Below are 27728 nucleotides of genomic sequence, written 5' to 3'. Positions count from 1 at the left end.
CGGGGCCAGCTTTGGGGTCAGGGAGCGAGAAGGCCAAGATGGCGGACTCACATTGGCCAGCCTCTGCTCCAGCTGGAGAATCTCCTTGGCTTTCTGTTCCACGTTTTCGGCACCCAGCAGATTCAAGAGGCGCTCCATGAATACGCCATACGCGGCCAAGATCTGGAAAAGACAAGATTTTGGAAGTCCAGGAGATCTGGTCTGCAAATCAGGTCCCCAACAGAGCAGGTGGTCAAGCTATTAGCGCAGTGGGAAGGCCTTTCTCAAGTCGATCAAGGAGAGAAAACATATTTTCTTGGCTGATGGATTCTCATGTTCTCGGAGGATCCATCCCTGCTCAGGCCCTGTTTGGATCCCTGTTTCTGAGGCTTCCCAGGCACCTGCTCCCTTGATGATCTGTCCTGTAAAAGCACTGAATTTCCCACAATGCCTTGGAGCACAGGAGCATCGTTTCCAGGCATTGTGGGAAATGGACATGGCTGCTTCTAAAGGAAGTTCACCCTGCTCAGGCCTTGTTTGGCACCCCTGTTTCTCAGGCTTCCCAGGCACCTGTTCCCTTGATGATCTGTCTAGCAAAAAATCTGAATTTCCCACAATGCCTTGGAGTACAGGAGTGTCGTTCCCAGGCATTGTGGGAAAGGGACATGGCTGCTTCTAAAGGATGCTCAATCCGCTCAGGGCCTGCTTATGCCCGTTTCTGAGGCTTCCCGGGCACCTACTCCCTTGATGATCTGTCCTGTAAAAGCACTGAATTTCCCACAATGCACAGCAGCGTCATTCCCAGGCATTGTGGGAAATGGACACGGCTGTTTCTAAAGGATGCTTAATCCTGCTTGGACCTCCGTTTCTGAGATTTTCCAGGCACACATCTGCTCCCTTGAGGATCTGTCTTGCAGAAGCTCTGAATTTCCCACAATGCATCAGGGCACAGTAATGTAGCACCCCAGGCATTGTGGGAAATGGACACGGCTGCTTCTAAAGGATGCTTAATCCTGCTTGGACCCCTGTTTCTGAGATTTTCCAGGCACACATCTGCTCCCTTGAGGATCTGTCTGGCAGAAGCTCTGAATTTCCCACAATGCATCAGGGCACAGTAATGTAGCACCCCAGGCATTGTGGGAAATGGACACGGCTGCTTCTAAAGGATGCTTAATCCTGCTTGGGCCCCTGTTTCTGAGATTTTCCAGGCACACATCTGCTCCCTTGAGGATCTGTCTGGCAGAAGCTCTGAATTTCCCACAATGCATCAGGGCACAGTAATGTAGCACCCCAGGCATTGTGGGAAATGGACACGGCTGCTTCTAAAGGATGCTTAATCCTGCTTGGACCCCTGTTTCTGAGATTTTCCAGGCACACATCTGCTCCCTTGAGGATCTGTCTGGCAGAAGCTCTGAATTTCCCACAATGCATCAGGGCACAGTAATGTAGCACCCCAGGCATTGTGGGAAATGGACACGGCTGCTTCTAAAGGATGCTTAATCCTGCTTGGACCCCTGTTTCTGAGATTTTCCAGGCACACATCTGCTCCCTTGAGGATCTGTCTGGCAGAAGCTCTGAATTTCCCACAATGCATCAGGGCACAGTAATGTAGCACCCTAGGCATTGTGGGAAATGGACACGGCTGCTTCTAAAGGATGCTCAGCCCTGCTCAAGCCCAGCTTGGCACCCATTTCTCAGCCTTCCCAGGCACTCACCTAGTCCCCCCACCGATGATTGGCTCATCTGTTCTGCAAAAAATTCTGAATTTCCCCCAATGCATCAGAGTACCCTAATGTCACTCCCGGGCATTGTGGGAAATGGACACGGCTGCTGTTAAAGGAAGCTCAGCTTTGCAAGGGTGGCTTGGCATTGCCCCCCCACCCCCCAAATTTTGGAGGGAGATGGGCAGCATTAAAAAAATCAGGAGGCCGGGAGTTTGATCCAAGATAGAGGCAGATATTTCTCTCTGGGCACAATGAGAATATATCTGCAGAACAAAACTCCGCATTGGCAACAGGGTAGAGCATCCGGCCAGTAAACACCCTGCTGCATTCAGTTGCCCAGGCTTCACCCCGCAAGGGATGATGGGATCATAAAAAGGAGGTGATGATGATGATGGGCATCATGAAAAAAATTAATAAATAATAAATGAATAAATTTGTTTGCAAAGCCATCTCCTCTTCAAAGAGGTATTGAGGAGGGCATGATATACTGTATATCTGTTGTGATTAGCCGGCAGCAGGTGCGGACGACTGAGGAGAGCGAGGACTCAGATGAGGGGCCAGGACCATTAGGGAGTGGACTGCTGCCTTCGGAGATTATGGGGGCTGGCAGCAGCGATGAGGAGGTTCCCGAAGAGCCTGTGCCAAGTGTGCGTACGTGCAGGATTGCTCACAGGAAAGAGCAGCTACAACAGCACAGGCGACTCGGGAGTAAGGCTGCAAGGTAATGGCCCCTCCTTCAAGAAGATAAAAGACAGCTGTGAATCGGATGTTCTTTGCAGGAAGCAAAGATGTTTTGAAACTCAGCCTCGTGGATATTACAGTATCTTAGTTGGTATTTGAAGACCCTTGTGTTGTGAAATATTTCTTATCTGTGATTCTTGGCAGCCTCGCACAGTTTTGGCAAGGCTCATGTTTATCAAAGTTAATTGGTTTGCAGCAGCCTTTTAACCGGGGATTTGTAAGAATCATTAAAAGGTTTCTGTTCCCTTTGGTTTGTGTTTGTTTTATTGGAAAAGGGTTTGAGTCAGAACATTATCTGTTTTTGTTTTTTTCATTACCTTTTCGCTTTCGTCATCCTGGCCCAGGTAGAGCGTTCTCTCGGACAAGGTGAGCCCATCCTGGTCAATCTGTTGGGGGAAGAAAAAAAATACACCAGGTATTTAGTCTGAGTAGAATAAAAATTTGCTGGTGATCCACCAACAACTCTTTCTTGGCTGGGTCCACACAGTAAGCTCAGCTGCCAAGAACTGATTACGTTAAAACAAATCAAATTTAGAATCCTAGATTTGGAGTCATAGAATACTGGAAGGGACCCTGGAGGTCTTCTAGTCCAACCCCCATGTTCGAGCAGGAGAGCCATTCTGGACAAATGGTTGCCCAGTCTCTTCTTAAAAACCTCCAGTGATGGAGTAACCAATTTCTTAAGGCAAGCTGTTCCACTGCTTAATTGTTCTCATAGTCAGGAAATTTCTCCTGAATTGAAGGTTGCTTCTCTCCTGGATTATTTTCCATCCGTTGTTTCTTGTCTTTGCCTTCAGGTGCTTTGGAGAATAATCTGACCCCCTTCCTCCTCTCTGGGGCAGCCCCTCAAATACTGGAAGACTGCTATCTTGTCTCCCCTGGTCCTTCTCTTCCCTAGACTAGCCAGGCCCAGTTCCTGCAACCGTTCATTGTATGTTTTAGTCTCCCGTCCCCTAATCCTCTTTGTTGTTCTACTCTGCACTCTTTCTAGAATCTCAACATTTTTTAATATATATCATGGTGACCAAAACTGGATGTAATATTCCAAGTGCTGTCTTGCCAAGGCCTTATAAAGTAGTATAACATTTTACATGAAAATATTTACAGGGCCCTCACATCCCGGACACAAACTGTTTCAACTCCTACCCTCAAAACGACCCTATTGAGCACTGCACACCAGAACAACTAGACACAAGGGGAGTTTTTTCCCCCAAAAGCCATCACTCTGCTAAACAACTAATTCCCTCAACACTGTCCAACTATTTACAAGGTCTGCATTACTATTACTATTAATCTTCTCATCCCTCCTTATCGCCCATCTCCTCCAGTGGTGGGATTCAAAAAATTTTACTACCCGTTCTGTGGCTGTGGCTTGGTGGGTATGGCTTGGTGGGCATGGCAGGGGAAGGATACTGCAAAATCCCCATTCCCTTCCCAACCCACCAACCTGCTTTCCAGCTCTGTTCTCCTGTGCAGGGCAACAAAAGAAGACCCAGCCGATCAGCTGGGACTCAATGGGAGGCAGAGAAGAGATGGGGGCAAGACCAGTCAGAGGTGGGATTTGCCGGTTCTCCAAACTACTCAAAATTTCTGCTACTGGTTCTCCAGAACTGGTCAGAACCTGCTTAAATAGCACCTCTGATCCCCTCTCACTTGTAACTGTATGACTGTAACTTTATTGCTTGTATCCTTACGATTATATTGACTGTTTCCTGATATGATTTGATTGCTTACTTGTACTCTATGACTATCATTAAGTGCTGTGCCTGATGATTCTTGATGAATGTATCTTTTCTTTTTATGTACACTGAAAGCACATGCATCAAGACAAATTCCTTGTGTGTCTAATCACCCTTGGACAATAAAGAATTCATTCATTCATTCATCATTCATTCATTCATTTGCAAAGACTTCATTCGCTGCTGACTCCAGATGCCCATAAGGTCAACAGGAGCTGGACGGAAGGAAAGTTTCACTTTTTTAAGCATTTCAAGGTATTTTCCATAAATACACGCAACGCCCAAATGACACCGCATGGAAGGAAAGAGAAAAGGGACCCCGTGTGATTCGAAATATTTGAAGCTCATCTTTCATCCCAGCCCTGTTGTCCTCCCCATGGCCTCGTGTGCATAAATATTTTATCCAGCTTAAAATCACCCCCCCCCACACACACACCACGTATCGGTGCATTTCAATAGTTTCCCAAGCGATTGGGCTTGTGTCTTTTAAATTGCCTTTCTGTGATTTGCAGCCGGTGTCTTTCCCCAGCAGTCAACCTCATTTGGAATATTGTTTATGATTTTGGCAAATTTGATGGGCTTTCCTCCATCTTTAAATCCGTGTCGTTATTAAAGATGCAGCAAAGTTTCAGATCGGGGGTGGCAGGGGGTGCGGAGGCGATCTTTGTGGCCTCCCTTAGATTTCCACAGGACACAGATCAACGTCCAAGTGGCCTCAACAGCTCTCTAAAAAGGGTGCAAATGACCAGCTATCTGCAAGGAGTATATAAATCCTTCCATTCCCTACCATTCAGAGCTGATGAAGCTTCTTGGATGAAAAGTGAAATGTCTTCAAAGAAAAACAAGAAAGTGCAGTTGCCTCTTGAAAAAAAAAAAAAAGCACCTTTGGGACTTAAAGGGGAAATTTGTTTATTACTACCAAGTAGAACTTTGAATTCTGTACCCCAGAGTTCCCTATATCACATCCCTCCACTCCACAGAGCCTGAAATATTTTGGGTTCTTTTTTTCCCAAGCGTTTTACCTACATAAATCTCTATGTTTTTTTCTTTTCAGACAAAGCAATTCTCTTTCCTAGCAGCTGGCCAACTCAGGTGAGTATCAGATAGGTAAGAACTCCTAAGCAGAAATTACCTAGGACAGGGGTTAGGATTATTATTGCATTGATTCAAGAAGAGACTGGACTGCTATCTTTTTTTTAATTTGTCAATTGCTTACAAGATAATAGGTATAAGCATAAACATAGTTATGAATACATGAAATGGGTACATATAAGAAAAATAAAAAGAAACAATAGGACAGGGATGGTAGGCACATTGGTGTGCTTATGTACGCCCCCTACAGACCTCTTAGGAAAGGAGTGAGGTCAATAGTAGAAAGTCTAAGGTTAAAGTTTTTGGGGTTTGGGGAAGAAACCACAGAGTCAGGTAGAGTATTCCAGACATTGACCATTCTGTTGCTGAAGTCGTATTTCCTGCAATCAAGTTTGGTGCAATTAACCTTGAGTTTGTATCTATTGTTTGCTCTTGTGTTGTTATGGTTGAAGCTGAAGTATTCATTGACAGGTAGGACATTGCAATGTATGATTTTATACAGAAACGGTGTAGGGTCACCCACTTGGGTGGGGTGGAGGGTTGGACTAGATGGCCTATAAGGTCCCTTCCAACTTATTCTGTTATTCTGATTTTATACCCTGCCCTTTGGACTATTCCAAAACTCCAATTACAGCAATAAAAACAGAGGTGAAATCGCAATGTAATTCATACTACCGTATTAGAAGAAAAGAAAACTTGAAACTCAGTCGCTACCATAAATGGAAGAATTGGAAGGGAAATTGATCAATTTTGTAAAGAGCGATGGAAACAGCTCACAATGAGCTGCTAATTGGTCAAGCTTCCATCCTTCCAGCACCAGGCAATACAATAAGCCTTGTGCTGCACAAAGATATTTAGTGCAGAGCGTACATAAAATCCTGCTAAATAATATCTCGACGGAAGAGGTGCCATAAAGCGCAAGAAAGCCGAAATCCGGGTTTCTCAACCTCCGCTTTAAAAGATATGGACTTGAACTCCCAGAATTCCCTGGCCAGTTTGAAGTTGATATTTCTCTTCAACTAATGCTGTGCTTCTCAAACATGGCAATTTGAAGGTATATGGACTTCAATTCCCAGAAGGGGTATGGACTTCAACTCCCAGAATTCCCCAGCCAGTGTGTGGTTGATAGATATTTCTCTTCAACTAATGCTGTATTTTTCAGACTTGAAGGTGTGTGGACTTCAATTCCCAGAATTCCCTGGCCAGTGTGAGATTGATATTTCTGTTCAACTAATGCTGTATTTCTCAAATTTGGTAACTTGAAGGTGTATGGACTTCAATTCCCAGAAGGGATGTGGACTTCCCTTCCCAGAATTCCCCAGCCAGTGTGTGGTTGATAGATACTTCTGTTCAACTAATGCCGTGTTTCTCAAATTTGGTAACTTGAAGGTGTGTGGACTTCAATTCCCATAACTGTGGACTTCCATTCCCACAAGATGTATGGACTTCAATTCCCAGAACTGTGGACTTCAACTCCCAGAATTCCCCAGCCAGTGTGTGGTTGATATTTCTGTTCAACTAATGCTGTGTTTCTCTTCAATTCCCATAACTGTGGACTTCCATTCCCAGAAGGGGTGTGGACTTCATCTCCCAGAATTCCCCAGCCAGTGTGAGGTTGATAGATATTTCTCTTCAAGTAATGTTGGGGAATTCTGAGAGTTGAAGTCCATACATTTTCAGGCTGCCAAAGTTGAGGAACACTGGTTTAATAATGTATTGTGTGAAACCCAGAAAACAGGTCGATTCAGTGACCATTTCAAAAGCACATTCTGAACCCAGTCAATACAGGTAATTCTTGCTTAACCACCAGTCCTGTTTTACAGCTGTTCAAAGTTACGACAGCCATGGAATGGATGTTGTACAGCTTGCATTGCACCCCTGGCTATCCTAAATGGTTGAGCCGACACCCCCACCCATCATGGCTTGTGAAGTGGGGCAGTTTTATGAGCAACTTTGGTGTCCTGGGGTCACAACAGCCATGATTTGCGATGGTTTGTAGCATGAATGAATGGGTTCGCTTAAGGACTGCAGTGTTCTCTTATTGACCATCATGAAAAGAGATGGAAAATTACTCCCGGTCATATAGGAGTCTTGACTTACGACTGTAATTTCTGAGCTCAATTACGGTCGTAACTTACAACCATTCGTTTAGGGACCCTGGGAAATTACGACGGTATTAAAAATACATGACTTGTGAATGTTTTTCACACTTATGACCGTTGAAGCATCCCCGTGATCAAAATTCAGACGCTTGGCAACCGGCTCATATTTATGATGGTGGCAGTTTCCCGGGGTTACGTGATTCCTTTTTGCAACCTTCTGACAAGCAAAGTTGATGGAGACCCACTTAACAACTGTGTTACTGAAGTGATTCACTTAACAACTGCAGCAAGAAAGCTCATAAAACAGGGCCAAGCATCACTTAACTCTTGTTAGCCAGGACAAATTTGGGGCTCAATTTGGTCCTAAGGTCAAGGACTAGATATAATTCCACGCTCAATTACGGTTGTAAGTCAAGGACTACCGGTAAGCAGTCTCACTTCCCAGCTGCAGATCAACCGAACAACACAAAATGAGTCCTGCTGTAGACCAAAAACAGCCCCCTCTGAGAATTTCCTCCCCCCCGCCCACCCCAGGTCCACCCTCCCTTTCCGTCATATCGCTGTGAATTTATTGCATTATCAGCTTTCTTCTTCTTGCTCCCTTGTCTCACCTGGGCTTTTTTCATTTCCTGTCCTCCGCCAGCTTGCAGAGATATGACTGATGAAACGGAGATGGGATGGGCGAAGGGAGGGAGACGCACACAATGGTGGTTATTGCTTTGTGATGCAAAATGGTGAGGAGATGGTGAGGAGATGAAGACAACACTGCTCTGGCACCAGTGTGCCGGCATCTCCAACTCGGTGCCCGCCAAGTTGTTCCCAACAAAAACTAGGAAAATTTCTGGCCATCAATACTGTTCTGACCAAGGCTTCCTAAGGCACTAACAAACACACATAAAATCCAAAACTCTTTTATTTTAGTTCAATGGCTGTGAATTATCGGCATTCACAGCCCGGAATGAGTCTTAACCGGTTATAATTAGTCCCAGGGACATCTGCCAAAGTTCTTCCTAAGACATCTGATAAGAACGCATCTTATCTGACTTGAAGTGCTGCCAACGACTAAAGTTTAAATTAGTCTTTCCAAAACCAAACAGAGAACAAATTCACCACAGAGCTTTCCGAGTCCAAACCGACCAGTAGAAACAAAGTTGCTTCCTGCAAAGGTTCCTCTCCCTTTGCTCCTCCTTTATACCTTATGGGAGGGCCAATCACCTCCAAGCCTTACTCCCGTTTTGTCTTAACTGTTCTTGCCTTCTGGCAGCTCTGCGCAAGCACACATTGGGAACAGGCTCCTGCTGTTCCTCTGCCTCGCTGCTGTCAGATTCTGGAGGCTCCGGAGTGAGCACCCCACTCCCAGACGGCCCTGGCCCCCATCTCTGCATTGGATGCAGGACCCTTGTCCGAGTCCTCTCCAGACTCCCGGACTGGTCCCCGTTCTTCCCCACCGTGTGATTCTGCACAGGCCGCTAGCGAACCACAACAAATAGAGGGAGCCTTCAATGATTATTTGGCTTCGGGCTCACCGTTTAGATTTATTCGCACTTATCGTCGAATGACGTCAACAAACACCACAACATCAGGAGGGAACAGGCAGGATGGCTGATCTGCGTGCCAAGATGTCACTCTAGAAATGCCACTCTCAGGTCTGCCAGGTTCGGCTTGGCGCCCCACAGGCATCCTGCCATCAAAGGTGAGAACTGGCGGTAGCAGGGGGGAAAAGGATAGATGGACAATAAAACTGTGTGTGTACTTAGAGCAGTCCAGGGATCATTCGAAGGGAAAAAAAGTGACTTATGATCGTGTTTCACACTCACGATCGTTACAGCATCCCTATGGTTGGGTGACCAAAATTCAGATGTTTGGCAACCGGCTCATATTTATGACAGTGGCAGTGTCTTGGGGGTCATGTGATCCCCTTTTGTGAGCTTCCGATGAGCAAATTCAAGGGGGAAGCCAGATTCATTTAACCACCCTGTGACTAACTTGTGAACTGCAGTGACTCACTTAGCAACAGTGGGAAGAAGGGTTGTAAAACGGGGCAAAACTTACTGGGCAACTCTCTCGCCTAGCAGCATCAAACTGGGGCTCGATTGTGGTTGTAAGTAGAAGACTATTTGTAATGGGCAGGTTCAGGGGTGGGATTCTACCGGTTCGGACCGGTTCTCTAGAACCGGTCGTTATGATTCTGAGCAGTTCAGAGAACCGGCAAATCATGCCCCTGGCTGGCTCCTCCCCTCTCCGTCCGCCTCTCCCCTCCCAATCAGTCCTTATCGCGCATGTGCGACATCGCGCATATGCCCAACATTACTGACTGCGTTCTCCTTCTCCCAGTCCAAGTGATGAAATCCATTTAAAAAGAAAAGAACAAAGTCCACCTTCCAAGAAAATTTCTTTTATTTAGGAAAGCATCAAATTGGCAAAGTCTGTTGTGGTTCCAGATCTGACCCAACCCGGAATTACCCCACAATATTAAAAGTTAGAAACAACCCCCAAAAGTCACATTCTCCAATAGAAGTAATTCAACGTTGCTTGATGCCATCAGTCTCTACTTCAAGGGGTCTAAAACACGGACAGCTTGTTTTCCCACGGGAAGAAGAATCACCTAGCCTAAACAACTCTCTTTATCTCCACTCCTTCCCACTTAAGGAATGTGGCAAGCCCAAAACCCTTTCCCCCACGACCGCCACAGAAAAAGTAAGAAAAAGAATATATACTAAACCTAACTAAAATGGCTACACAAAGGTCAATTTCAGGGTTGACACCTTGAGGTATTTTTTTTTCTCCTTCAGACGATCAGCTGTTCCGATGATCAGCTGTGCCGGGATCCCCCTCGCTGTCTTACTGCTTTGCCCAGGAGGGTCCCCTGAGACCGAGGAGGCTCAAAAATGGAGCGCGCGGGGGGTGTGCTGCACGCTCCCCACAGGCTCCGTTCTTTGCCTTCCTGAGCCTTCTGGGAGCAAAAACGCCCCCCAAGAGGCAAAAAATGGGAGGGAGGTTTGCTGCAAAAAAGAAGCCACGCCCACCCAGTCACATGACCATGCCCCGCCTAGCCACGCCTACCTATCCAGGTCCACGGAACCGGTTGTTAAAACATTTGAATCCCGCCGCTGGGCAGGCTCCATTACGGTTGCAAGCCTAGGGCTACCTTTATTTCTCTCCTTTCTCCCAAGGCTTTGCAACGAGGGGATGGGGAGGAACGGGACACAAATAACTTAGCTCCTTGTGTCCGATGCTGAGAGGCAAGAAAATGAGAGCAGCTGTCAGACCTGCCACAATCTGATCTCTTAGGAAAGAAAGACCATTGACTCCGTTTGATTGGAGCGAAAGGTTCTCTTACTAAAAAAGATGCTAGCTGCAGGGGCCTCTGGGTTTCCCCACACTCAAAAAAGATACAGAAAGGTTTTCCCTCACCCCAGCCCTCCCTCATGACCAGCCCATCTTCAGCCAATCGGAACTCACTGAAGCGTTTTGAGAATGCTGAGGTGTTTTGGGGTAATCCCCATTCTTTTTTCAGGGCGCCTGGCCTTGAATACATGATACAAAGGGGCGCTGAGCTTCTCTGGTCTTTATCACCTGGCATTGCCCCCTGCCTATTTCCCAGCACGTAAGACATAGTCCTTGACTTACAACCACAGTTGAGCCCAAATTTTCTGTGGCTAAGTGAGACATTGACCAACTGAGTTTTGCCCCATTTTTACGACCTTTCCTGCACAACTGTTAATTGAATCGCTACAGTGGATAAGTTAGTAACTTGGTTGTTAAAGCGAATCAGGTTTTTCCCATCAACTTGTCAGAAGGTCGAAAGAAGGTGATCCCCTGACCTTGGGACATGGCCACGGTCATAAGTATGAGTCAGTTGCCAAGGGTCTGGGGTCAGATGACCATGGGGAGTGCTGCAAAGGACGTAACTCTGAAAAATGGTCCTAAATCACTTTTTCAGCCCCGTTGTAACTTTGGACTTACTAAATGAGCTGTTGTAAGTTGAGGACTACCTGTACGCATGCAGATTTATTGTCCATCTATCCTCTCCCCCCTGCCCCCCCCCGCCTTCTCGCCTTTAATGGCAGGATGCTTGTGAGGCACCAACCCGAACCTGGCAGGCCTGAGAGTGGAATTTGTAGAGTGACATCCTGGCACGCAGATCGGCCATCCTGGCTACTTCCTCCTGATGCTGTGGTGCTTGTCGTTTGACGATAAGTGCAGATAAATCTAAACGGTGAACACAAAGCCAAATGATCACCAGACTACTAAAAAAAAAACCCATTATCCTCTACGGAGAAGAGCAGAATTACTCTTTCCCTGCCTGGTGACATTTTGCAGCTGCCAGCTTGTTCAAGTCAGTGTCAGTGGTGACACCGACTCAGCAAGCATTAGACGCGCTGCTCTCCATCTCGGTTTTGAAGTTGCTACTTGTCACACTGCTGTGCGCCTGGGTGTCCCCTCTTCCAAACGTATTCAGTTCTCCCCATTTTGTGCATGCAAAATCCGTCATAACTAGTAAGCGGTTAGGAAAAGAGGTTGTAGAAAAGGGGTTGTAGGTTCTAGGATGCTTTGGGGGACCCTAGGATGCTCAGGTACAGATTCCAACGGATAGTTAGAACTGCAGAAAGAACAACTGCAACCAGCCTGGGTTTTGTAGGGGTCAAAAAGAGGGTTGAGGAACCATAGAGACTCGGATATTGTAGGGGTTAAAAACAGGTTTGAGAAACCATAGAGACCCAGATATTGTAGGGGTCAAAAAGAAGGTTGAGGAACCATAGAGACCTGGATATTGTATGGTCAAAAAGAAGGTTGAGGAACCATAGAGACTCTGATATTGTAGGGGTTAAAAAGAGGTTTGAGAAACCACACAGACCCAGATATTGTAGGGGTCAAAAAGAAGGTTGAGGAACCATAGAGACTCTGATATTGTAATGGTCAAAAAGAAGGTTGAGGAACCATAGAGACCTGGATATTGTATGGTCAAAAAGAAGGTTGAGGAACCATAGAGACCCAGATATTGTAGAGGTCAAAAAGAAGGTTGAGGAACCATAGAGACTCTGATATTGTATGGCCAAAAAGAAGGTTGAGGAACCATAGAGACTCTGAAATTGTAGAGGTCAAAAAGAAGGTTGAGGAACCATAGAGACCCAGATATTGTAGAGGTCAAAAAGAAGGTTGAGGAACCATAGAGACTTGGATATTGTAGAGGTCAAAAAGAAGGTTGAGGAACCATAGAGACTCGGATATTGTAGGGTCAAAAAGAAGGTTGAGGAACCATAGAGACCCAGATATTGTAGGGGTCAAAAAGAAGGTTGAGGAACCATAGAGACCTGGATATTGTAGAGGTCAAAAAGAAGGTTGAGGAACCATAGAGACCCGGATATTGTAGAGGTCAAAAAGAAGGTTGAGGAACCATAGAGACCTGGATATTGTAGAGGTCAAAAAGAAGGTTGAGGAACCATAGAGACTCTGATATTGTAGAGGTCAAAAAGAAGGTTGGGGAACCATAGAGACCCAGATATTGTAGAGGTCAAAAAGAAGGTTGAGGAACCATAGAGACTCTGATATTGTAGGGTCAAAACGAAGGTTGAGAAACCATAGAGACCTGGATATTGTATGGTCAAAAAGGGGGCAAAGAACATATCTACAGGCTCTTCCCTTCCTGGACATAAACTGTTTCATCTCCTCCCCTCAGGACGCTGCTATACAGGGCACTGCATGCCAAAAAAAACTAGACACAGAGACAGTTTTCCCCCTCGTGCCATCACTCTGATGAATGCCTCATTCTGCCTTATGTCTAAGTATATTTACCCTTGTTGTACAGCTGTACAGGTAGCCCTCGACTTACAACAGTTCACTTAGTGACCATTCAAAGTCACAACGGCACTGAAAAAAGTGACTTAGGACCGTTTTCCACAGTTACGACCTTTGCAGCCTCTCTGTGATTACAGGAGCGAAATTCAGACCCTTGGAAACTGACTCCTATTTATGACGGTCGCAGTGTCCCAGGGTCACATGATTCCCCTTTGGCGACCTTGCAACAAGCAAAGTCAACGAGGAAGCCGTGATAACAGATAACAGATAGCGGATCATCATAGTTGGACGGGACCTTGTAGTCCAACCAACCCCCACCCAAGCGGGAGACCCTACACCAGTGGTCCCCAACCATTTTAATGCCGCGGCCCGGTCACTGGGCGGCATCAGCATCACAATGGCGCTGCCATCTTGTTTTGATGAAAAGTGCTTCCGGTGAGCTTTCTACCTGGAAAAGCTCACCGGAAGCACTTTTTCATCAAACAAGATGGCGGCGCCCAGCAAACCAGCGGCCCGGTAGGATTTGTTCCACGGACCGATACCGGTCCATGGAGCGGTGGTTGGGGACCCCTGCCCTACACCATTTCTGACAGATGGCAGTCCAGTCTCTTCTTGAAAGTCTCAGATGATGGCTTCACAACTGGGTTCACTTCACAGCTGTGTTACTAACTTTATCAACGGCAGTGATTCACTTAACAACCGGGGCAAGAAAAGTCATAAAATGGGGCGAAACTCACCTAGCAAAGGTCTCACAACGGAAAGTTGTGGCTCAGTTGTGGTCGTAAGGCGAGGACTATCTGTACCCCTGCTGAAACCTTCCTCCTCGCAAAAGGAGGATCCCCGAAGGCACTGCCACCGTCATAAATATGAACCCGTTGCCAAGCATCTGAATTTTGATCACAACACCACAGGGATGCTGCAAAGGTCGTAACTCTGAACCACGGCCGTAAGTCACATTTTTCAGCGCCATTGTCACTAAACAAATGGCTATTAAGTCAAGGTATTTTTTAATCATAATTTCGCACAAGGGAACACACGGTCCCTCTGCAACGGGCCACTCCTGAGTCTGGCTCCCGTCATTTGAGTGGCTTGGCTAGCAAGGCGGCCACCCTTTGAAAGCCCCTTCCCCATGACGGGCAGGGACCAGCTGTTCAGAGGAAGGGACCCCTGTCCAGAGGCCATCAGCTAATGGTGACAGCCGCCTTCCCGGGGAGAGATCAATCTTTACAGCCCATCAGATGCACTTTGCAATCACCGGCCTTCCGACGCTTGGAAGATGTCAAACGGTCGTCCCCCCTCTCTCCGTGTCCCTAGAGGGATTGCTTCAGGGGTGGGCTTCAAATTTTTTTTAGTAAAGAGTCCTCTGCCCAGTTTCTGGGTGGGGGTGGCCATGGTGTTAGGAATATGAGTCACCTAACAGCTATTTGGGTTAGAAATATATAAACCAGGATAAACATTTTAAAACTGAAACCTTAAGAAAATGCAAAACTGTAATTAGGTGTGGTTTCTCAAACGGCCATAAGATGGAGCCAGAAACCTGGTTTGTTTAGTCTGAGTCTCAGAAGAGAGTGTGAGTGTATCTCTGTTTCCTTCTGTTGGAAAGTATTGCAGTTGCTCCATTTCTTCTAATTGACTGATATTACTGGATTTAATGTAAGTCTGATACTGAACTGTTTTTTGACACTGGACTTTGATATTTGGATTATCCCTGGATGAAAACTGACTGATTTTTACCTGTGAATGACTTTTGGATTGCTTATTTTGGACTTTGCTTAAACCTTTCTGGAAGTAAAACCCTACATTTACTATACAGTGTATCTGTGTGCTCTGTGTGTATTATTCCAACACTACTCTCTATACGTCTCCCTGTATGCGCTCATTCTCCTAATGGGGAATTACCTCAACACTTGGTGAGCATGCCCTAGTCGGACTCCTGCATCACAGTGTGTGTGGGGGGGGTTTGCCCTCCCGGGCTCCGGAGGCTTTCTTCGAGCCTCCGGAAGGGCGAAAATGGCCTCCCCAGACTCCGGAGGCTGGAAACGAGCCCATTTCCGGCCTTCCCAAACTTCCGGGAGGCCCACTTTTCACCCTCCCTGAGCCTCTGTGTGCACCCTGCACTTACCTGCATCCAAAACAGGCTGTGTTGGGACTCTGGGGAGGGCTGTGTGGGGCCAGCCAGGAGTGGGATTTGGTTTTTTTTTCAAACCGCACAGAATCTTAGTTAGGGGCTCTCCGAACCCCTGAGGACCCCCAGCAGTCGAGCCTTGGACTGCTTCTATCCATCTGGTCCAGAGCTGAAAATTGGACTTTGCTCAGAGTCTACGACAACTCGCCATGGCCATTCCCACCGCGAAACCACTCACTGTGGAACAAGAGTTACACTAATATCGAAGAAATCGTGGAATGGAATCATTCGTAACTGGCTGACCAACCGCACTCAACCTGTAGTCCTCTCTATATAAAACTGCATCTACGCGGAGGGAGGCAGAGGTGGGATTCATGGAAGGGAGGGGGGTGGAGGAGTTGAAAAGTTCAAGGTTATTCTGTATGTCGTATTAAGAAATTCCAGTTGCAGTTAATTGGTTCTCGTGATTTATGCAAGTGTAGAAGTGGGAAGAGAGAAGGGAGGAGAGAAGGTGGATTCTGTGTAACGTGTGAAAATAATTTCACTTTGGGAAATTGCCTTTGACATGCCAGATCTGTTTCTAAATAAATCAATTGGAGAGAAAATGTCTCGGAGTGATTGATATCATGGATACTTTTCTGGATGCCTTACAGTGAGATTCAGCAGATTCTGACCAGTTCTGGAGAACCAGTAGCAGAAATTTTGAGTAGTTCAGAGAACTGGCAAATCCCACTTCTGACTGGAGATTTTACAGTGTCCTTCCCCTACCACACCCACCAAGCCACGCCCACAGAACCGGTAGTAAAAGTTTTTGAATCCCACCACTGGATGGAGGCATGCAGTGGGGTACCCCAGGGTTCTGTTTTAGGCCCAGGACTCTTCAATGTCTTCATCAATCATTTGGACGAGAGGATAGATGGGGAACTCATCAAATTTGTGGATAACACCAAGTTGGCAAGAATAGCCAAGACTCCAGAAGATAGGCTTAAGGTACAGAAGGATCTAGACAGACTTGAACATTGGGCGCTATCTAACAAAATGAAATTCAGTGGTGAAAAAAGTCAGGTTCTACATTTAGGCAAGAAAAATCAAATGCTCAACAGTAGCAACTGAGAGACGGATCTTGGAATCCTAGTGGACAATCACTTAAATATGAGCCAGCCGTGTGATGCAGCTGCCAAAAAAGCCAACACAGTCCTAGGCTGCGTAAACAGGGAATAGAATCAAGATCACGTGAAGTGTTACTGTAATATCACTTAATAATATCACTTGGTAAGGCCACACTTGGAATACTGCATCCAGTTTTGGTCCCTAAATTATAAAAAAAATATGTTGAGACTCTAGAAAGAGTGCAGAGAAGAGCAACAAAAATGATTTGGGGACTGGAGGCTAAAACACATGAAGAATGGCTGCAGGAACTGGGTTTGTCTAGTTTCATGAAAAGAAGGACCAGGGGCGACATGATAGCAGTCTTGCAATATTTGAGGGGCTGCCACAGAGAAGAGGGGGGTCACCAGAAGGCAAGACAAAAAGCAACGGATGGAAACTAATCAGGGAGAAGAAGCGACGTAAAACTAAGGAGGAATTTCCCAGCAGTTAGAACAATTAACCAGTGGAACAACTTGTTTTCAGAAGTTGTGAATGCTCCAACACTGGATGTTTATACGAAGAGATTGGATAACCATTTGTCTGAAATGGTGTAAGGTTTCCTGCCTAAGCAGGGGGTTGGACTAGAAGACCTCCAAGGTCCCTTCCAACTCCTCTCCTCTCCTCTCCTCTCTTCTCTTCTCTTTTGTTCTCTTTTATTCTTCCTCTCCTCTCCTCTCCTCTCCTCTCTTCTCTTTTATTCTCTTTTATTCTCTTTTATTCTTCCTCTCCTCTCCTCTCCTCTCTTCTCTTTTATTCTCTTTTATTCTTTCTCTCCTCTCCTCTCCTCTCCTCTCCTCTCCTCTCCTCTCCTCTCTCTCTCTCTCTCTCTCTCTCTTCTCTTTTATTCTTCCTCTCCTCTCCTCTCCTCTCTCTTCTCTTTTATTCTCTTTTATTTTTCCTCTCCTCTCCTCTCCTCTCCTCTCCTCTCCTCTTCTCTTCTTTTCTTCTTCCTCTCCTCTCCTCCTCTCCTCTCCTCTCCTCTCCTCTCCTCTCCTCTCCTCTTCTCTTTTTTTATTCTTCCTCTCCTCTCCTCTCCTCTCCTCTCCTCTCCTCTCTTGTATTCTGTTCTCTCCTCTCCCCTCCTATTCTCTCTTCTCTTGCATTCTGTTCTATTCTGTTGTTCTGTTCTACTCCATTCCATTCCATTCTCATCTCTTTGTCATAACCCTGACATTTTCCGTGTGTATGGTTTTGGTTTGATTCACACAGCTATTGCAAAAACACCGGATGCCCAGCACGAGGTCAGAAAATGGGAACTCGGCTGACATCACTGGGTGGGAATTGAGCCAGTGAAGACGAGGAAGGAGGGTTGCGGCTCGCATTGGGTTCAAAAACACAAAACTGCGACAGGCGGGAGAACCTCAGCGTTGTTCAAGGAATCCTTGATTAAACTGGGAATACCGGGGAGCTGCGGAGCAATCAGGGTTTTCAAGACTGGGGAGGACAAAGGCCCTCGGATTAGTGGCAAGACGGAACGTCATGCATGCCCCTTCCAAGCCAGCGAGCGCATAAAAAGCCACAGGTGCCCGATGGGTCTGATGGGAGGCAGCGCGTCCTCATTTATCCGAAATTCAATTATCAGAACAAGGCGAGGCGCCCACGTTCAGTCCTGCTGAATTACATAAAAATGATCTGTGCTTACTGTGTTTTAAGGAATTAATGAGTCGTGAACGGTAGAAGAGGCGAAGGAGGAATGCGCAGTGTTTACTTATTTTTTTTTTTTAAAAAAACTCTTTCTTTCCTGGGTCGTGTTGCAAACACGAGCAGCCGCTCTGGTGCATCTTCATAGATCAGGATGGAGGCAGAGGTGGGGGCTCAGCATTGGCTGGGTTTGCGTGACATCCTCTGGGTAACTCTAGTTTAGTGAAGAGAAGGACTGGGGGGGTGGGAAACACATGATAGTGGTCGTCCAATATTTGAGGGGCTGCGACAGAGAAGAGGAAGGGCTCAAGCTATTCTCCAAAGCACCTGAAAGCAGAACAAGAAGCAATGGGTGGAAACTGATCAAGGAGAGAAGCAACCTAGAACTAAGATGTTTCCTGACAGTGGGAACAATTAACCAGCAGAACAGCTTGCCACTAGAAGTTGTGGGTGCTCCATCAATGGAGGTTTTAAGAAGAGATTGGACAACCATTTGTCTGAAATAGTACAGGGTTTCCTGCCTGAGCATGGGGTTGGACTAGAAGACCTCCAAGGTCCCTTTCTATTCCATTCCATTCCATTCTAGTCTATCTCCTGAGGCCTCCGTGCGGCCTGCTTTTGGCCAGCAGAATGCTGCAGGAGGCCATGGAGCGCTGAAAATGGGCTGCAAGAGGGCCGCATGCGCCCCATTTCGCTGTCCTTTGATATTTCCAGGCCGGCCCTGCAGGCCAGATTTAAGCACCCCATGGGTTGGATTTAAGAAGCCCCTCAGGCCGTGTTTAAGCACCCCACAGGTCAGATCCGGGCCGTGAGCCTTGAGTTTGACACCTGTGCTTTACACGCTAGTTGCCAAAAGCCTGAATTTTGATTTCGTGATTGTGGGGATGCTGTGACAGTCATTAAGTGTGAGGACCAGTCCTCAATCACCTTTTCGGTAACTTTGTACAGTTGCCAAAGAAATGGTTTGTAAATCGAGGACTTACTGTCACCTGCATAACGACCTCATGGAGTCGTCCCACACAGGATCAGCAAAACCAGAGTGAGGATTGATTTGCTGAGAGTTTCGTAGTCAACAGAGATAAAATTCAACTTTGCCTTTTTAAAAACAAAACAAAACACCTCATCGCTTCGCTTCAATGGAGATGCAGCCCAGCCCAGGCTCTTCAGATGGGTTAGGGGGAAAAAAACCTCCCATCATCCCCGGGCAACAAGTGGCCAAGAGTGATGGGAACTGTAGTCTACAAAGGCTGCAAGCTTGGCCTGGAGTTGGGGAAAGACTGCCAGCAGGCATGTGTGGGGGACACACTGTCACCTCCCCGTTCCCAAGGTTAAGCAAAATGGCGCCCATCACTGCCAGAAAATGAGCGTTAAAAGAGAAACGTTGGAACCGGTCATCTTTGAAGACCACGAAAGCCCTCTTCTCATTCCTGGCCTGCCAAATGAAGCCAATTAATCTTGACGTGAGGCTATTATGTCCTTCCGAGCAAAGCTGAGTCCCCTGTTGGTGACTGGCAAGCTTTCGGCATGGCTCATTCCCAAGCCGATCGATCGGAGGTGTAGAAAGTTAGCACCAGGGGTGGAATGCTACCGGTTCGCCCTGGTTCAGACGAACCGGTAGTGAATTGTATGGCCTGGGGAGGCTGTTTCCGCCCTCCTGGAGGTTCAAGGAAAGCCTCTGGAACCCAGGGAGGGCGAAAACAGCCCCCCTGCCACGATGCAGGAGGCCAACTAGGCCACGCCCAGCATGGCCACGCCCAACCAGCAACCGGGCAGAGAACCCGTGGCTAAAATTTTGAAGCCCACTCCTTGGTTAGCACCCACCCCTCTCCTAGAAGAATGAAGTATTTTGAGAAATATTTCTTTTAAAAAGGCAGAATATTATATTCCCCTAAAGGATGAATGGAGGAATATCTCTTGGAAAACAGCCCCTGCCTTCCTTAATAGCAGATATTTTTTTGCTCGTTAAGAAAGACTGGGCGAAATAGTAGTCCATACACAAATAGAAAATATAATTTAATAACATAATCCAAAGAAGTCAAGACAGTAGATGGGAATTTAGGATCAGGTAATTAAACTGTATTATTAATATTAATTGTGTGTTAAAATATATTGTGAGCTTAAAATATTAAGAACTGGAAGTTGGGTGGGATTTTGAGGTACACTTCCGGGATCAATATTTTTTAATATTTGGCGTTATTATTAATCCTACACATTTGAATATTGAAGTTGTGGTGAAACTATGAATAATTGTTACAAATATTAAATAATAGTATTTAGGGACAATAAATGCAGGGCGCAAAGAAATGTTATTTATGTTTCAATGAATTAATGGGAAAATGAGAAATGGATTATGAAAAGAGACTAGTGATGTTGAAGCTGGAAGATTAGAATTACACACATCTATTTGTATTATTATTGATACTGTTATTTAAAAAAAGACTTGACCCAGTCAATGCAATGTCCACAAAATATGTATGTTTATATTGAAAAGTAAAAATTAGGAAAAAAAGAAAGAAAGACTGAGCCAGCTTATCTGCAAGACCTCCAGCTCCAGGGTGATGGGATTAAGACATGATCCTCCAGGACATAATAGGATTAAACCATCTAGCAGCAGAGCTCGCCACATGGCACAATCTCCTAAGGACATTGCATCAGCCAAGCTTCAACCAAACCTGGGAGCTCAGACAACGTCAGCTATGACCCCTGCATAGTCCCGTGGGAATTTGACAGCAGCCAATAGAATATATGTTCTTGCACAGGAACAGAAAGCTCAAGTTCAAAGCCCAAGAGAAGGTATGGGGAAAAAAACCCCACTCTCAACTCCATATGGTCAGCTGCCCAAGATCATCCATGTGGTTCTGCTTCATCATTAAACCCTCTTTCCAACCAGCCTCCATGTTCTGCCCTAGTTGGGTGATAAAACGTCCACAAGAAAACAAGCAAGCTCAGAGAGCATCAAGGACCCCACAGTCATCGTCTCTTTCTCCTTCTCCTTCCTCTTCCTCCTCTCCACAAACCCCTCTCCCTTCTAGCACTGATGATGTTCCCTAGTTGGGTAACGAAACGTCTTCAAGAAACTAACCAAGCTCGGAGAGCACCAAGGACCCTATCACACATCTACCCTCTCAATCAGAGCAAACAAAATCTCTGACATGGTAGCAACCCTTCACAAGGCTTATCAACACTAATTTCCCTTTCTGGATTTGGAGCTCAAACAATGAAGTTTCCATTTTTTCGGGGGGTGACAAAGAGAAGAGGGAAATTTTCCAAGTTCAGAAACGTCGGGAGAAAGCTAATTGCCTCGTTTCTTTGTTGGCAGCCGTTTTACATACAAATTCTCAAAAACAACCCCCCAAACAAAGTTTTGAACTCTTGTTTGAATTGCAGAACAGTTGGCTCCCCTCCTCCTACTCCTGTTGTGGTTTGCTGGCAGCCTGTGCAAATGGCAATGGAGTCGGACAGTGGGGAAGAAAGGGGGACCAGTCCGGGAGTCCGGAGAGGATTTGGACGAGGGTCCTGCGTCCGATGCAGAGATGGGGCCAGGACCATCTGGGAGTGGGGTGCTGCCTCCGGAGTCTGACAGCAGTGAGGCGGAGGAATAAGGGGAGCCTGTTCCCAATGTGCGTGTGCACAGAGCTGCTAGAAGGTGAGAGCAGCTGAAACAAAAGGGGCAACTCGGGAGTAAGGCTGGGAGGTGATTGTCCCTCCCCTAAGGTATAAAGGAAGTGCAAAGGTAGAGAAACCTTTGCAGGAAGCAAAGTTGTTCGTTGTTCAGATTAAACCTTGAAGCTCTGTGTGGACTTTGTACTTCGGTTGTTGTTTTTTTATTGTTCATTTGGCACTTTTGTTGTTGGCAGCAATCCAAAAGAGAGAAAGGTGGGTGCTTATCTCGAGGGACTGTTTGGGACTCATTACAGGCTAGAAATGAACATAATTCCCAGTGCTGAAATGAAACAAGAGTTGTTTTAAGTAAGCGTGTGCTTACTTACGGTCTCGGAAGCCTTGGTCAGAACAGCTCCCGAGAGGTTACGATAGAGCAGTGATTTAAGGAACCTCTGGAAAATCTGCAAGAGGGACAATAAATCCAGAAGAAATCCAGTTTTTCAAGATGCTCCATCACAAGGGGAGGGCCAAGTGGAAGGCGAAAAGGAGTGCCTGCTTACATGTTCCATAAATCTCTGGATTTACAGCCAGTTGGAGCCTGCTGTCTCTTTGCTCCCGGATGCTCCTGGCTGGCTTTTTTGCATTGCTATAGGAAGCCACACTCACCCCTCCCCAGATTAAAATATGCCTTATTCTCAATATTAAAAAAGAGGCAGGATAGAATATTTCCCCAAAGGAGAAACGGAGAAGAGTCTTAACGAAGGCAGAAAACAGATAACCGATTAACAGAGTTGAAAGGGACCTTGTAGGTCATCTAGTCCAACTCCCCGCCCAAGCGGGAGACCCTACACCATTTCTGACAAATGGCAGTCCAGTCTCTTATTGAAAGCCTCCAGGGATGAAGCTCCCACAACTTACGAAGGCAACTTCTGTTCCATGGGTGGATTGCTCTCCCTGTCAAAAAGTTTCTTCTTATGTCCAAGTTGAATTTCTCCTTGTTCAGTTTCCATTTTTCCTTGTCTGGCCTTCGGGTGCTTTGGAGAATCTGTGGCAGCCCCTCAAATATTGGAAGATGCTATCCTGTCTCCCCTGGCCCTTCTCTTCCCTAGACTAGCCACAGCCCTGTTCTTCCTGCCATAGGAAAACAGCTCGAAGTGACTGGCCTTTAGGGAATGCAGATTCGTAAAGATTTTATTCATAAAAATGCCTTCAGCCTGGCTGGAGGTGATGGGAATTTACATTCCCCACCCCCCAATTCTAAAGATGGGATAGGACCTTTAGGACATAAAAGGATTAACCAGGGGTGGGATTCAGCTGGTACGGACTGGTTCAGCCGGATACAGACCGGTAGTTCTGGCTATCATTTGGCCGCACCCATCTGCCCCTGGACTATTCTATCCTATATTTCCTTTGTTTGAAGCCCAGCTGATCACCTGGGGCTGCAGTAAAAGGTAAGTTTTCTTGCTATTTTCAAATGTACCGTGCATGCACAGTGCATGCTTACTGGACCGGTTGTTACACCGTTTGAATCCCACCACTGGGACTAACCCACCACCGCTGAAATAGTAAAAAGGCGCATGGCTCACTGCTGGAGAAAGTCAGCACCCAGCCATCCACCTAGGGAATGAAATTTTGGGGGGGAATATTACTCATTTTAAAAAATAGGCGGGATAGAATATTTCCCCCAAAAGGAGAAATGGGGGGAAAATCTTAAGGGAGGCAGAAACCAGCCCCAGTCTGAGGAGGCAGAAACGGAGGAGGCCAGGTTTTAGAAATGCAGACTTGGTAATCCATTCAGAAAGACTGGGCCAGACGAAGACTCCAGATAAGCAACACAATCAGGCAAGCCAAAGGTTGAGAAGATTAGCTCAGACAGACAACCCAGGATTTACATTTTCCCTTTTGCCTATAGAGCCAGCCATGACCCTTACGTGACCCCATAGGAATCAAGAAGGTATAAAACCCCACCCACTCTCAACGCCGTTTTGTCAAGCTGTCCCAGAACCGCACGCTGTGTGTGTTGATTCTGCTCATCCAATAAATGGACCTTTCTTTCTTAAGCAGCTTCTATTTTATTCCCGGCTTGGCACTGGAACTGGATTTTTCTTCCAACGCTACATTGTACAACCCCCTGGAGCATCTCAATCAGAACCCTGTAAAGATCCACCCACTCACTCAGCCATTGGGGCAGCTACCCCAAAAACATGTTGCTGTCACTGAAGTTTCTGGAAACCAAATAAACTTTCATGTTGTGGTTCGCCAGCAGTCTGTGCAGACGGCAGCGGGATCAGACAGTGGGGAAGAATGGGGACCAGTCTGGGAGTCTGGAGAGGACTCAGATGAGGATCCTGCATCCGATGCAGAGATGGGGCCAGGACCATCTGGGAGTTGTGTGCTGACTCTGGAGCCTCCAGAGTCTGGCAGCAGCAAGGAAGAGGAATAAGGGGAGCCTGTTCCCAGGGCACGTGTGCGCAGAGCTGCTAGAAGACAAGAGCAGGTGAAGCAGAAGGGGCGACTCGGGAATAAGGCTGGGAGGTGATTGCCCCTCCCATAAGGGATAAAGGAAGTGCAAACATAGAGAAACCTTTGTAGGAAGCAACGTTGTTCATTCTGTTCGGATTAATCCTGGAAGCTCTGTGTGGACTTTGTACTTCGGTTGGTTTTTTCCTAGCTAATTTGGCACTTCAGTTGTTGGCAATAATTCAAAGGAGAGAAAGGTGGGTGCTTATCTCGAGGGACTATTTGGGACTTATTACCGGCTGGGAATGAACAGCGTTGAAATAAAACAAGAGTTGTTTTAACTAAGCATGTGCTTAATTACAAGTAAGCCTTGGTCAGAACACGTCTTTCCTTGCATCCAGCCTCCATTTCATTTCCAGCATCTTTCTCCCAGCTTGGAACCGGACTGGAATTTTCTTTCTACACTGCTGAAGTAGCGTGGGAGGAATATATACATTTACAGAACTGTTGGACATATTATACAGATAGTTCCTCGACTTACAATTCAAAGTTCAAAGTGACCGTTCAGAGTTAAAACGGTACAGAAAAAAGTGACTTATTATCGTTTTACGACCGTTGTAGCATCCCCCATGGTCACATAATTAAAATTCGGACACTGGGCAATTAACTCATCTTTATGACGGTTGCAGTCTCCCCGGAGGGGGTGTCCCACAATCCTCTTTTGCGACTTCTTGACAAGCAAAGTCAATGGGGAAGCCAGATTCACTCAACAACCGTGTTACTAACTTAACAACTGCAGTGATTCACTTAACAACGGTGGCAAGAAAGGTCACAAAATGGGGCAAAACTCACTTAACAACTGTCTCGTTTAGCAACAGACATTTTGGGCTCGATTGTGATCATAAGGACTACCTGTACTGGAAATCGTATGTTAACTAATCGAGGGCCCTACAAAGTTACTGATAAACAGCCTCCAAAATCTTTTAAACTTACACAAATGTAAGCATTAATTAAACACTTATTCCGAATCTTAAATACACACACAAGCAAACACACCACACTTAATTAGCACAATGTAAACATAATTATCGGACGCGATGGCTCAGTGGCTAAGATGCTGAGCTTGTCGATCAGAAAGGTCGGCAGTTCAACGGTTCGAACCCCTAGAGCTGCATCACGGAGTAAGCTCCCCTTACTGGTCCCAGCTTCTGCCAACCTAGCAGTTCGAAAGCATGTAAAAACGCAAGTAGAAAAACAGGGACCCCTTTGGTGAGAAGGTAAATGCGCCTTTGGCATTTAGTCATGCCGGCCACATGACCACGGAGACGTTTTCGGACAGCGCTGGCTCTTTGGCTTTGGAACGGAGATGAGCACTGCCCGCTAGAGACGGAAATGACTAGCACGGATGTGCGAGGGGAACCTTTACCTTTAAATATAATTATAACGCTCACAGATCAAAGGAAGAGACCCAATTCTCATCACTTGATTTAATCAATCCCTTGTCTGGGATCAACACATATACAGCCCCACCCGCCCTGAAGGTATCACTCTGGGATCAGTACGCACACACTTCCACAACCAGGTATCTGGATTTCCTTTTTATTTATTCTTGCTATTTATTCTTCTTCATCCCAGCATTGAGTTGAGGTTCTTGCACAATCCAAATCATTCTTCTGATAATAGGCTGGGCAACCACAGAGGCCCAATTTTCCTCGAGCCTCTGGAAGCACGAAAATGGCCTCTCCTGGGCTCCAGAGGCCCTCCGGAGGCCAGAAACGGGCCCGTTCCTGGCCTTGTGGAACTTCTGGGAGGCCCATTTTTCCACCCTCTCTGAGCCTCCGCACGGCCCCGTTCTTCCCTGGTATCCAAAATTGGTCTGCATGAAGACTCCTAGGAGGGCACAGGGCGGGGTGTGAGAGGCCAGCCAGGGGTGGGGTTTGTAAACCCGCAGCAGTGCACCCCTGCATTTTGTACCAAGCTCCCCCTGACGTGATGACTCCAATTCCCATCATCCCCAACCCTCCGTCCAGCTGGCTGGGGAATTGCCCCCCCCCCCACTCAAAAAAAAACCCCACAGGTGGGAGGAAAACGCTTTCTTAGCACGTCAACTCTGAAGTTTCAATACCAAACCGAAGCCAGGAATTCTGTTATTTTTAAACCTCGACGCTCTGAAATCAAGTCGCAATTGTGCTCATAATTGCCACTCAGATACAGGAGACACACACACACACACACACGTACACACACACCCTCCTCCTCCTCCTCCTCCTCCTTGCTGGTTTCTTAGCTTTCGTATATTTTACGCTATTGTCAACACACCGAGACCCTGCTTGACCCTGCTTAAACATCCCTGCAGGGATGTTTAAATTGTTCTCGAATAATAATAATAATAATAATAATAATAATAACAACAACAACAACAGAACACCACACAGATAAATTTGCAGCTGTCTATTCAGGCAGTTGTACATTTGTGGGTTTGCTGTTCCCGCAATCAGACTGACAGCTCCACTCCTGCACTGAAGAGAAAAATAAATGACATCGCTTCATTTATATATATATATATATATATATATATATATATATATATATATATATATATATATATATATATATAAAATAATAAATGAAGAGAAAAATGCATCGTGTCATTTTTAAATATATACATATACATATACATATATATGTATGGTATTCAGCTTTGTTCGGGTATTTTCCCACGTCATTATATAATACCCGAACAAAGCTGAATACCATACATGTAAGTACCCGTGAAAACTTAAGAAAGCAAATATATATATATATATATATATATATATATATATATATATATATATATATATATATATAAATTAAGTTCCCAGGCGCCGTAGAGGCTTCCTTTTAAAATATCCCTGCTGCCATCTTCACTTTTCAGACTCATCCCTACCACTTGAAAACTCATCCTCTAGTGGAGACAGGGCATCTGTCATCCCCAAATATCCGTTAAATTGCAAATTACATCATTGGCGCCTCCATTGTCGGGTAAGGGGTGTCATTAAGCAAGAACGGATGTCAAGAGATGCTACAAATGTGTAATTTGCATCATTTGTGTAACTGAGTTATTATGCACGGGATGTAAATCACTGTGAGGGATGTAAAATTAATACAAATTTAACTGTCTTGTCTGGAGTAGGAGAGGCGCCACGAACAGGAGGGGGGGTGGGTGGGATTTGGCTGGCTGTATTCAAAATCAGCTAAATGGAAGATTGTGTGTTTGTGTGTTTGTGTGTTTGTGTGTCTATAGGAAAACAGGTCTTGTGTTACCTGTAAACCCAAATGTTATTAGCAGAATTCTAACTGGTGGGGATGCCAATGTATATATTAGGAATGTTATTAATACTGGTAGTCCTCGAATCACGACCACAACTGAGCTCAAAATGTCTGCTGCTAAGCGAGATAGTGGTTAAGTGACTTTTGCCCCTTTTACGAACTTTCTCACCACAAGTTGTGAAGTGAAACACCGCTGTTGTTAAATAGCTAAGTGAATCTGGCAGGCCTCCTGAACTCCGTTTTCACTGGTAGAGGGACTAGC

At 46.0% G+C, this 27728-nt stretch overlaps 1 protein-coding gene across 1 annotated transcript in view; it reads right to left on the bottom strand.

Moving 5' to 3' along the window:
• The window catches only part of ECEL1 (endothelin converting enzyme like 1), a 75985-nt gene that overhangs the window by 34545 nt on the left and 13712 nt on the right, over positions 1 to 27728 (bottom strand). The window contains exons 2-3 of the mRNA XM_087965558.1: positions 2762 to 2830; positions 52 to 162 (exon numbers count right to left, since the gene is read on the bottom strand). Of these exons, the coding sequence (XP_087821684.1) occupies positions 52 to 162; positions 2762 to 2830 (180 nt within the window). The remainder of the gene's footprint in view (positions 1 to 51; positions 163 to 2761; positions 2831 to 27728) is intronic.

This window comes from Notechis scutatus, chromosome 4, assembly GCF_049901735.1.
Source record: "Notechis scutatus isolate UNSWTSFEM ecotype Mainland chromosome 4, rNotScu1.2, whole genome shotgun sequence".
Taxonomy (NCBI): Eukaryota; Metazoa; Chordata; class Lepidosauria; order Squamata; family Elapidae; genus Notechis; species Notechis scutatus.
The sequence above is the reverse complement of the archived record's forward strand: the minus strand, read 5'-3'. Positions and strand labels throughout refer to the sequence as shown.